Genomic DNA, 12,675 nt, shown 5'->3' on the forward strand with positions numbered 1-12,675 from the left:
GAATCGCCAATCAAATTTACAAGTGCCTAATTGGGCCCATGCCACGTGTAAAGTGAATATAAGGTTTGGGTTCTAACAGCACATCCTATCCCAAATGATGGTATAAAGACCAAGGCAAAACTTGAGGTGTTATTTGGTGGAATTTTGAGGGAAAAAGAAAACATGAAATTGCTGCCATCCAAACACAAGTTTGTGTGTGTTTTTGTCTGCTATGTTGAGTGATGAATAACCCCTGTCCGGAGAGGAACGCTATTTTTGGAAACAGCAGTTACAATGTAGATTGCCAATTTTTCCTGGTGGGTTTTGATCACTGGGGCCTACTAATGCTCAAAAACTGATATATTAAAGGGCCAAATGTGTATGGGATGAACCAAGGATAGTGCATGATTCTCTCATCAAAAGGATAAGGAGATAAAGGCGGATATGCTCAGCACCTTTTGAAAATTACGCAGAAATGATAGTATTTTGGAGTGACAGGATATACAGCATCTATAGCAATGGGGGAATAGTAGGACTCCTTATGGCTTCTTCCAAAAACTTCTCTTTGGATTATTGCATGACATGATCATTGAAAAGGACAACAAGTATGAGCAATTTTTAGCTTAAATCTTCCAAGGTTATCCTTCAAACTAGTCAAACGTTCTCCAAATTGCACTCCTTGGGTTATAGTAATATCTAAATGTCAACTTGCTTTTTTATTAGGAATAATCTTACATTTCAGCCTTTAAATGTCTAAAAATATAATATCATATCTGTACCAATTAAAGTCCAATATGGTGCTTCAATTTTTTTTTTATCTATCGATATGAACATATAAAACAAAATTGAAAAAATATCATTAAATTAATTAGAAAGCTTCTTATAACCAAATAAATGTCATGTTGATTTTTAAGTGGATGATTGACACATGGTGTAATATATTATTTAAAAAATTAATTTTTTATCTTTATGAAAATTAACATTTAAGTTTTTTTAAAAAATTTTTGTATTTTAAAATTCTTTATAATTTGAAACCTTTAGAAAACAATTTATTATTTTTTTATTAAAGAATTTTAAAATTTTTTGTTTTTCTTTTTCTCTCAAAATTATAAAATTTATTTCTTTTTGAATTAAAAGCAAAAAATTTACAATTTTTTGAAAAATAAAAACTCATTTTTTTATAATTTGATAAAAAAAAAGTTTTTTTTTTCTTTTTTCCTTCTCTCTTTCCTCTTCTATCTCCCTCTCTCCAGCGGCATGTTGGCTGAATTGCGCCATCATCAACTCTGTTCTAGGCATAGGAGACCTGATTCGGTGTCGACATGGCCAGATCCGTCCTGTTTCAGGTCATTAAATAGGCTGAAAATAGTTGATTTTTAAGCTGAAAACAGGTCGTTTTCGACCTGAAACAAGCCGGATTGGCCATACCGACGCTCGGTTCGAGTCTTAACTGGCCAGATCCGGTCAGATATTGTGGCATTTAGCCTGTAAACAGTAGAGGCGACAGGCAGACGAAGTTGAGAAGCAGAGGCGAGAGGAGAGAGAGACAAAAAAAAAAGTAAAAGGAATTTTTTTTAATTTTCACTTTTTAAAAAATGAGAATTTAAAATCTTTCGTCCTAATAATTATTAGAGTGTTGTGATATTTAGTTGATTTGATTATATAATATATTTTAATTAATTTTTTGACATGTCATTATATTATTTTAAAAACATATAAATGTCTAATCATTAATAGACGAATGAAAATTTAAATAGTATTATGTTAAATATTATCTTATATTATATAAGATGAAATGTGACATTGACCTTTTTGTCTTCATCTCTCATTTTTTATTCTTAAACTGTATTATTAATACTATTATTAGTTAATAATAATATTATACACCTGAATATTTGATTTATTAATTATTTCAATCCTCTCTTACATATAACAAAGCTCATTTATATTTTGTATTTGCACATTTTGACACAAGTGGAAAATATTTGTGTTGAGTGCTTGTTTGGTTTAATTTTTTTTCAACTTATTTATCTCTTACAAAAAAAAATCAAGTCAAATATAAATTTTGAAAAGTTTTTAAAAAAAAATAACTTTTTTTTAAAAAATAAAATTTAAAAAAAAAAACTTTTCTTCTCTTCTTTTAAAAATATAAAAGAAATTTTATTTTATTTTAAAAATATCTTCATATGTTAAAAATAATTACAATATTATCCTCTAAAAAAATACATTTTATGATAATTTTAATCAAAATTATAACTTATAAAAAAATTTTACTAAATAAATTTTGTTTAATTTTAAAAATTATTATTTTTTATAATAAATTTTATATTAAAAAAAATCAAACCAAATAAGCTCTGAACGAGTGAAATTAAGTTTAAGGATGATTAAGACAAGAAGTATTAATTTGAAGCTTCAAGAAGTCATGTTTGTTTATTCCTAATAATAAGATACGTGATATAATAATCTAATTTATTGCTTTCAACCAATCAACGAATACTATGACATTCCGATGGGTATTTTTTTAAGTTAGCTCGTGCTTGAAGATAATCACGGCTGTCAATAACTTGAGATAAGTGCAGTTTTGTTTTTAATATTATAATAATAAAAATAAAAATAATAGTGCACATGAATATATTATTGTAATATTAAGAAAGACAAATGTTACTAATGATAATGTTCTAAAATCACCTAATTATATGAATTGAGGTGTTATCTCCACTTTTTTTTTTACTTCCAATACAATAATTAATTACAAAAATAATATTAATATTTTGAATATGTTCCTTTACTGGATAACTCGCTTTGGAAAGTAATAATATAAATTCAATAGCAAACCAAAAATAAATAAATCATAATTTGGATATTAATAACCATTGCTCCTCTGCTTTTGTGATCGTGATCATACTCAATGCCGTGCTGAAATTCCGCACGATTGCATCACAACTGTTACTATCAAACTGAGAATTCCCGTGAGAATTACTTCGGAGAATTGTTAATGATACTTTGTAATTAGTTTTGGTGGCAGCGGACGGATGTTGCATTTGGATTTGATGTTTGATGATGAACACAACATTTAATTATCACACTGTATAGGGAGCATGCCAGCTTTGCATATCCTGCAAATCAAATCAAAAACTTCGCCATCTTTCCACTTGTATGGAACCTCACAAAGATAACACTATCTTTTCATAAAGAAATTGTGATATACCCATGTTAGGCACAAAAGGAATGCCCCTCCCTAATGGACAACGACTCAAGCTCAAATTGCGTATAATTTGAATCACTGCATTCAAACACCTCGCTAATGTCTCTTTGAGAAACTATTAATTTTAAAATAATATATATTCTATGATTTATTTAGCTCAATCTTTTTTTTTTGTTCAAAATATTCCAAAACTACATGGTCCTTGTGTGGGAAAACTGATATACCAAGCAGAGCTGAAACTTCTTGTTGGTAGTTTCAAGAAGCTTGATATTGCAATTCTCCATGTTAAAGAGTGGACCGTGGAAGTAACAGGACCACAAAGCAGCATTCCAAGACAAACGGAGTGGCATATATATCATAGGGAAACGTTAATTAATTTCTATAATTATCATATACATAGGCGCAAAAACGTAGTGCAGATTTATAAATATGGCTAATTCAAAGATGGGGATGCAGCCATCCAATTGCATCCGGACATCTGTTGAGGGGGTAAAAGGGCCCAAGCATCTCAGTCTTGCTCGACAAACAAAGCGGCTGTGGCTCCCATGCCTCGCAATGCTGATTATTTATTATTGCGATTGAAATGAACAAGACAGCCGATGTGGGCCATGACGCCCTGGACCATCTCTCGATGATGGGAAAGCTTTCAGTTGAAGGAATATATATATATATATATATGTATAGATAGAGGGCGTTAACAAATTAACACCTTGTTTTTTTTTTTTGAAATTTCTCTGTGTCAAACTTTTTCATGAATATTAATTAATAATAGAGAAAACCTAATGATTTATTACCGACCACAGTTGTGAAAATATCAGTTGATGTAGTCACCCAAAAAAATTGGCAAAAAGAAGTAAATTAATTAAATGTGGCTGATAATAGAAAATGAAGTTTAAAAATATTCTTATGGAATTTTTACCTTAAAATACAGAATTCTTGTGGAGTTCCATTTCTGTGATCAAAGGAATATCAGTGGCTCCATCCTTGCTTCTGTTCAGTTTTGTTTCAGTCTTCCGGTTGTGGAATAAAATGAATAGCTTGTCATTTGGGGTTTGACAAACTAACGAAATTTAAATTTTCCACACAAGAGTTAAGAATGAAAAAACGAGAAAATGGAGGGAAAAAATAAAGGGGAGGAGTTGCTTTCATCTACTAAAAGATTGCAATCACCCAACAAAAAAATATCACCCAGTAAATTTCATTTTATTACTCCCTTTTTCTTTGCATGATAAACGTTTGGAAAAATTTTAGACAACATAGATATGATGGGATTAAACCTTACAATTTGACCCTACTGGAGGGTGACTACCACTACTAGCTAATGATCAATAAGTTTTTATAATCTTAATTATTACTTAATGGGATTATAATCTATTCAGATTGAAATCTATGATTTGATGACGATATATATATAAGTTTTTTGCTAAATTTAAATAAATAAAATCAAGTATCGATATTATAGTATTGAATCGTTACAAATTTGAATGTGAAAGGAACTGGGTTGAAGCAAACAGTACCAAACTTTCACAATTAAACACGAAAACGGGTGTTTGGAGCAAAAGGGCCTTAAAGCTTTAACCTCAGGAAGTGGAATCTGCTGACGTAAGCTGAGTGGGGCCTTTTCTACTTTTCACCTCCCCACATCTCTTAAGGAGTGAAGAAACTCTATAAATAAGGGCTCAAGAGTACCAAACCTAGGCTTGAAGACGCCACTACAAAAGCATCTTCCAGGCCCTCCTCCTCCTCCTCCTCCCCCTCTTCCTAAAAGCTACGCAACTCCTTTCTCTTCGGCTCTCAAACACTGGACCTCTTATCTTCCGTACCCAAACCTCGGAAAAGTATGGTCGGCCCTAACCCCACTATCAAATTCCTCTGCAGTTACGGCGGCAAAATCCTCCCCCGTTACCCTGATGGTAAACTCCGTTATCACGGCGGTGAAACCCGTGTCCTTGCCGTCGATCGCTCCATTTCCTTTTCTGGTCAGTATTCTTTTTCTTTCACCAATCCTTTTACTATTTCCTATATATCCTTTTTTCTTTTTTTGCCCTTTGAATTGAAGTATAGTTTAAGTTAGGCTAAAGCTTATAAGTGGGCGTTGTTTTAAGTATGGAGAAATGATCAAGAGTGAAATATATATTATGCTACAGAGCTGTTGTTGAAGATGGGAGAGATGTGTGGGACAGCGGTGAGTCTACGTTGCCAGTTGCCAACGGAGGATCTAGACGCGCTGGTTTCGATCACTTGCGATGAGGATCTAGCGAATCTCATCGAGGAATACGATCGCGTAGCATCGCCACCTTCTTCTTTAAAGATCAGAGCTTTCCTTTCGCTGCCAAAATCCACCAAAAAACCAATTTCTCCTTCTTCATCGTCGGCTTCGTCTTCAAAGTCATCATCTTCGTCCACTCCGAGGTTCTCCTGCATACGTCAGATCTCGGGGCCTCCCGTCGCTTTCCCTCTTTGCTCGGAGAAATCTGCGGGGAAAAGTATTCCGTACTATGGTTACCATGTTCATCATGGAAACCCTAGTCATATTTACCTTCTTCATAACGGGAACCACTGGCAATAGCAGCAGGCCAAAAAAGCATGAAGGATCATAATTTATTAAACTGTTATGATCCTGTCTGAATCCGCGAAGAACAAGTAAAGAAATACTACCCATAGAAGAAAAAAAAAACAAACAAAAACAAGAACCTAAGGTATATGATGTATTTGGACCTGTAAATCGTTTAAGAAGGTTTGCTTTTGATGATGGTAGCCATTAATGAATTCTCAACTCCAGTTTCGTTCTGGATCATCTTCCAAAATACCCAATATATATTTTTTTTCTGATGGTGAGTTTTTTTTTTTTTCTTTTTCTTCTTTGGAATGTTTGTTGTCCAGTACCATTCACTTCACAGTTGACAGCTTCCCCTATTTCTTTTTTTTCTTTTTTTAAATTTTCGGGTGCTAGGGTTCTCCGTTCCGTTCAAGCGCCATTTGCACGTTATGCGTTAAACAGCAGATGGTTTTGGTCAGATTCCAGTATTTGCCTGCCATGTTCCTTTTCCATTATTCTGTACAGCTTCTCGTCGCTGGTTTAACACGTGTGTCCCACGCGTGTGACGCTTATACCGGCATTATCCTCGTCCGTTTTCTTTACGTATTTTTTGTGTCTCTACATGTGTTTTTTCTTCGTCACCCTATTTTCTGGTGTGGTGTCCTTTTTTCCTTTTGGGGTTTTTTTTTTTTCGGCTTTACTTTGGATTTTCCGCGTCACTTTTTTTTTTTGGAATTGCTTTTATCGTTTGATTTTGTCTGATTGTAATTCCATTTTGATTTTGCAGGTTAACAGAGATGTTAACTGGGGCTTAATGAAACATCAAAAGCAGCCATAAAATGATCTGAGATTGCAACGGGAGCGAGATGTAATGTAAGTTGCTTTTACTGATATTCTCCATTTTTGGGTTTCTAATATTTGCTTCATATTTTTCTATACTTATTTAGACATAATATTTTTATGTCCAGAATAATAAGGCAAACCTTTGTATTTTATATGAACATTAATTTATGACTCAATGTCTTCTTATGCGTTGAAGATTGCATCAATGAGCCTGCCATTCATCTCAAATAGTATTACACAAGGTTGGACCAAACTTCGGCCAATTACAAAGTATTTAACCCAAATCCAACTACTAATATTCAATACATGGGGTTAATTACTTAATTGAATATGTAAGATACTTTGAATCTTGGAGATGATGAATCATTTGAAGGTAAGCTCATGTCGTTTTCTGTATTTTTGTATCTTCACCACCTTTTTACGCATTCACAGATAAAGCAACTATGTCCAGCTCCAGATAAATATCGTTTTGCTGAGAATATCTATTTAAAGCAAAAATAAAATAAAAATAAAAATCAATAACTAGTACGATTCCTTAGTTTTGGATGAGTGGTTAAATCCCTTCAATCAAGTAATCAAGGTCATCTCAAAACACAGGGCTATGATTTTCAGTTAGGATGATTCGAACTTATTGATATTAAAATCAATAGTGATAAACAGGTGATTAATCTGATTGCTGAATCTTGTAGTAGTATTATGATATTTATTACTAATACTGCGATTTGGCTGTGCCATCATTCACTGTTCAATGATTTGATATTTTGTTGCTGTTGATGCTAAGTTGTGGGCCATAGCTAACTCCTGATCTGTGATTTTAATTTTTGACCAGATTCGATACACTAATTGCAAAGGGGCAAAGCAGCAGCGAAGCAATGGTTGTTTCAATACCAAACAAATTCCAAGTAGCAATAGCAATAAATTCTGGAAGCATATGGGGACCATTTTGGAGAATCAGATGAGTCATTACCAGAATTTATTGAACATGCATGGAGGGAAAGCCATAAACCCTGTCCCATTTGACAGCTGGTATATATGAGTACTGATGAAGGTGCGCCCTCAGCATTGTTATAATAATTATAATAATAACAACAATAATTTCGTTGAAATAATGCTCAAAAAATAAAAAAGAAGACGAAACCAGAAGGCAAAAGAAAAGAGTTGCCTTCAATCCAAGACAAAAAAGACGAAGAGCAAAGGGCTGCTAACGATACGAGTCCATGATTTTTGGTTCAAAGGAAGGGTCTCCACTCATGTATCATTCAAAAAGGAAGATTCCCTTTTGCTGTCCTAATTTTGGAGAGATACGACGGATTTACAATATTAAAAATAGAATTAACAAAGGGAAACAAACATAGACATGACAGGGGAGTTTGATGATAGTCATCGTCCGGAGATAAAGATACAGTGGTTTTAAGGTTACCCTACCCCACCATGTGCCATCTTTGTTTATTTTTTTGCCCATTGTTCTTCCTCCTAGCACGAATATTGAATATGATAAAAAGGAAAGCTAGTAAGAAAAGGAAGGATGCCATGCCACCCAGAAAGCATGAGCTTGGGAAGCCTATTTTTAACAGTGAGAGGAGTGCTTCTGTATTTAAAAAAGTGGTAGCCGTCATGGATCCCACAACGTCTAATCCGCGTTTGAGAGCTGTGAGGTCGCCGTTGATGGGTGATCATGATGTTGGAGCTGAAACCTTTTCTTGGTGATAATGTGCAAGAGGACAGGCTGTGGCTCAAAACCTGAAACTGAGGATCAAGCATGTGTGGCCTTGTGGTTTTACTGTATATGAACCCTTTTTTGGTATGGAACAGATTGGGACTTGATCGGAATTATTGGTTGGGTGGAGATTCAAGAAGCGCAATGGCAGGCAAGGCAATCGCTTAGAATGAGATATATAGACAAGATTATACATAGAGAGGAGATAGAGACTAGAGAGGAACATATATTCGGCCAAGAGAAAAAATTAGTTTAGTTTTATTCCTTTTACCTTGGTACAAATAAGGGAAAAAAAATCATATTTGAGTTATAGAGATGTGAAATAAACAAGGAAGATGTGATTTTTAGGATAACGATGCATTTCCTTTATAGTAATTCATGACATCATGATGTCTACTTTTAAAAATTGTCCTTTAATTGAAACACAATGATTTCCTCCCACTAACAGGGCAAAAAGTACATTACAAAAAGTTTAGAACTGTTCATAGATTGGGCAGGCCTGGGCCGACTGATGCACTGATAGCAATTATGGGTGAGTAGGGCCAACCTGTGGAGCAAATTTGGGCCAACTCTACACCATTTGCTTGGTCTTATATTTTGGAAAAGCAAGGGCTAGACTCAGCATCTTAGTTATGGTTTAAGAAGCTCCTATTCTTAGTTCATTTGATGCAAAAAGATTGTGTTGAGATTGATAGGTGTAGGGCTTGTGCTTCTTAAACTGTTGTTCCTGCTCAGAAACCATCGTCATTGTCTTGATCAAATCCAAGAAGGAGGATGTGTTAGACTGTTTGTTTAATAATGTTTGACATGGTTTTGTTGCTACTTACGACAAGATGAGAAAACATTTTGAAGAGGCCGCCCCCAAAAAACAGGTGCAATTTTAAGCAAAACAAATATCACCCCCGAGTCGGGCTTGTTTGGTACAGCGTTTGCTTACAGTTTTAAATAATACTTTTGGCTTCAACGCATTGCTGTATGCATACTAATATGGTTCAAGAATGTTTTGTGATGCTATGATTTTAAAACTACTTTTCTGTGTTCAAATACTCGTAAGATATAATTATATCGGCAATGATTAAATGGTGATAGGGTTAAAGTTGTTGGAAACTGTCAGAATGTTATTAGCTCAGATTTCAAATTAATGTTCTACAGTAAATCCTCCTGTATGGTAGTCTCGGGCTGGCTCAAACACAGCATAAGGTAAACAAAGCCTAAGCCCAACATTAAGAATGGAAGACACATTAGCCCAACAAAGAATGAAAACTCAATTGAGCAAGGATCGATCAATCAATGATGCGGAAGGAAGAAAACCTCCCAAAACCAGATCAAGCAAGAGGACGTAACCTTTGTGATGCCACAGCCTACACTCGTCCACACCGCAGTAGGCACGTCGAAAATCAGCGCTCATAGTCATCCCTCCCCGTCAAACGCTCCTTTATTCACTGCCCTCCTCCCTCCCCTCACCCTGTTTTCTTCTCCTCTCAGTCTTCTACAATCTTCAACTAGAAAGAAAAGCTTAAATGGATCCTGATTGTACGAAGTTCCCGATTCTGTCATACATCCTTTCCCAACAAGATCCTTACACTTACCCATCACTCCCTTCAGAAACCCACCAGAATTTGTTCATCCATTTCCCCCGTTTAACCGACCCAAGAATCCTTTCTTCACTCTCCCAATCCATCCCCCTCACTGTCACCCAAACCCACTTCTCCCTCCGCTCCCTGGGTCCTCGCCCCCACCCATCAGCAGTCTCCTCGGCCCGATCCAAGATTGCCCAGATACAAGAAATTCAATCTTCCTCACAGGAGGCCGAGATATACAAGGCGGTGCTTAGGTTGGAAGATATGCACGAGGATTACGAGAGACAGTTGACTGAGGTGGAGGAGAATCTGGGTCGTGTTTACGGCTCGGTTGTGGAGGAAATGGGAGGTGACGATGAAGTTGATGAGGAAGTTGTGAGGATATTGAAAGAAGCTGAGAATAGTGGGGTAGTTGAAAGAGTTGAGCTTTCTGGGAGACAGTTGAGGCTATTGCCTGAGGCTTTTGGGAAACTTCATGGTTTGGTTTATCTCAATCTTTCCCGTAACCAGTTAGAGGTATTAGAGTATATGCTTATATCCATGTTCTTTTTCCAGTTTTCAAAGTAGATTTCAATCTTTTCTGGCCTGTGGATGAAATTAAACATGGGAGGTCTAAATTAAAAATTGTAGTAGGTGCTTTATGTTCTTTTTAGTGAATCTTGTATCAGTTGATCAACTGAATACTTTGATACTCAAGTTGACTATTTTGGTAGCCTATGTTATGCACGAAAGTTTTCCTCCCTGCTTTATCTTAGATAAATCAAGTCGTTCTGCTATTTTATAGTTATGCAAGTATTCTAATTGTTAACAAATAACAATATGGCGTAGATTCGATTATTTACACTCCTACGGTAATAGTGATGGTGATCAGTATATAACCTGTAATTGTTGATTAATGCAATAAATAATGACAATATCTTTATTTTTATCTGCAGAATTCCATTTTTTAATAATATATTTGATGTTTTTGTGCTTTTGCGTGGGAACCAGATCATTCCTGATTCAATAGCTGGGCTAAAGAAACTTGAGGAGCTTGATGTCTCTTCCAACCTTTTGCAAATTCTACCTGACTCCATTGGATTGTTGCTTAATCTGAGGGTCCTCAATGTGTCGGCAAACAAGCTAAATGCACTTCCTGAAAGCATTGCTGGATGCAGGTATGACTTTATTTTCTGTATAATCTTGTACTGGTTTTGTTCACCACTTCTTAGCAGCTGTATATTCATTCCTTTTCTGCTCTTTTGCACTTGGTTTTCTCTAATGGATGAGTTTATCTTTCTTTTTCAGTTCACTGGTGGAGTTGGATGCGAGCTTTAACAACTTGACATGTCTGCCAACAAACATTGGGTACGGACTCTTAAATCTTGAAAAGCTCTCGATCCAGCTGAATAAGATGCGCTTCCTGCCACCATCAATCTGTGAAATGAGGTCCTTGAGATATCTGGATGCTCATTTCAATGAGCTTCATGGTCTGCCACAAGTGATTGGGAGAATGACAAGCCTTGAAGTCCTGAACCTGAGCAGTAATTTCAATGACTTTACAGAACTTCCTGCAACTATTAGTGATCTAATTAATCTCAGGGAACTTGATCTTAGCAACAATCAAATCCGAGCTCTACCCTACACATTTGGCCGCCTTGAAAAACTATCAAAGCTCAATTTGGACCAGAACCCACTTGTAGTACCTCCAATGGAGATAGCAAAGGAGGGGGCTGATGCTGTCAAAGAGTTCATGTCAAAGAGGTGGCTCGAAATAATCACAGAGGAACAAAGAAAAATCACGCAAGAGGCAAACAATCAGCAAGCTCAGACGGGGTGGTTGACGTGGGGAACTTCATTGGTGACTAACATCGTCTCTGGGGTTTCGCAAAGTGTTGGGGGATATCTGAGCGGGCCAACTACTCCTAGGGATCCTTATCTGGATCAACAACTGTAATTTCTTGGGCACTTTAATTGTCCGGGATGCGTATGCATAATGTTTAGCATATGTACAGTTGTGTATGTGTATTCGTTCTCTGGAATAATATGGACGCCTTGTATTTTCTTTATGGTAATCGTCGGAGCTGAATGGACGTATTGTGATTTGAATATGGTGGGGTTTTGGAACTGTCCATGAGTTGGCTCCTTTCAGCTTCCAACCCCCAGAATGAAACCATACGAGTTTCTGGGCTTCCTCTCTTCTTGACTCTCTATTCTTTCCTTTGTGGAGACCTTGTGAAATTTGTACTTTATAAATGCAATGTATGAGACTTGAGAGGATACTTACCCAAAATACATGCATTAAAATTGCATTGCAAGATTTGAATTTCTAAAAGTTTAACAAAAGATCCAGAAAAAAAAAAAAGGTAAAAATCCGGGTAGAGCCTATGTGTATCCTATACGAAACGTGTACAATAAACACCGTGATCGGCTCACTCGACGAACCGTATGTGAAGAAGGTAAAACCTTTGCCATCCCTAGCCAGCAACTGTATCGTTAAAGTAACGCGCCAAAAAGGGGTAACTGTTATGTTTCATATACCCTATAAAGGCTAAAACCACTTGGTAACCGTGACGTCGAATTATTCTCCCGTTTCTCGAATTTCCTGCTTACTTTTTGAAGCATTCAACCGCTCTCTGGTCTTTTGTTTTTTTGTTTTTTTTGATAATGTGAATGGCTGAAATAATAAAAATGGAGACTTTCATTTTCTGACCTGTAAAAGTCATATGATTGTTTGATTCACCACCTGAAATAAATGTACAAGGCATCAAAACTTCCAAATATAGTAATTATAGTAATTTGGGTTTATGAAAAGACAGTAGATATCCTTCTC

At 35.8% G+C, this 12,675-nt stretch overlaps 2 protein-coding genes across 2 annotated transcripts; both read left to right on the plus strand.

The window, feature by feature from the left end:
* Positions 1-4,860: 4,860 nt before the first annotated feature.
* Positions 4,861-6,016, plus strand: LOC18609561 (RAF-like serine/threonine-protein kinase PRAF). The gene is made up of 2 exons (XM_007044739.3): positions 4,861-5,163; positions 5,332-6,016. Exons 1-2 carry the CDS (start codon positions 5,025-5,027, stop codon positions 5,751-5,753), a joined length of 561 nt encoding a protein of 186 aa, XP_007044801.2. The 5' UTR covers positions 4,861-5,024; the 3' UTR covers positions 5,754-6,016.
* Positions 6,017-9,553: 3,537 nt separating this feature from the next.
* Positions 9,554-12,034, plus strand: LOC18609563 (plant intracellular Ras-group-related LRR protein 3). The gene is made up of 3 exons (XM_007044742.3): positions 9,554-10,379; positions 10,854-11,020; positions 11,151-12,034. The coding sequence occupies exons 1-3, from the start codon at positions 9,804-9,806 to the stop codon at positions 11,797-11,799; spliced, it is 1,392 nt and encodes a 463-aa protein (XP_007044804.2). The 5' UTR covers positions 9,554-9,803; the 3' UTR covers positions 11,800-12,034.
* The last annotated feature ends 641 nt before the right edge of the window (positions 12,035-12,675 follow it).

The sequence above is a fragment of the Theobroma cacao genome, chromosome 2, assembly GCF_053813885.1.
Source record: "Theobroma cacao isolate CCN51 chromosome 2, ASM5381388v1, whole genome shotgun sequence".
Taxonomy (NCBI): Eukaryota; Viridiplantae; Streptophyta; class Magnoliopsida; order Malvales; family Malvaceae; genus Theobroma; species Theobroma cacao.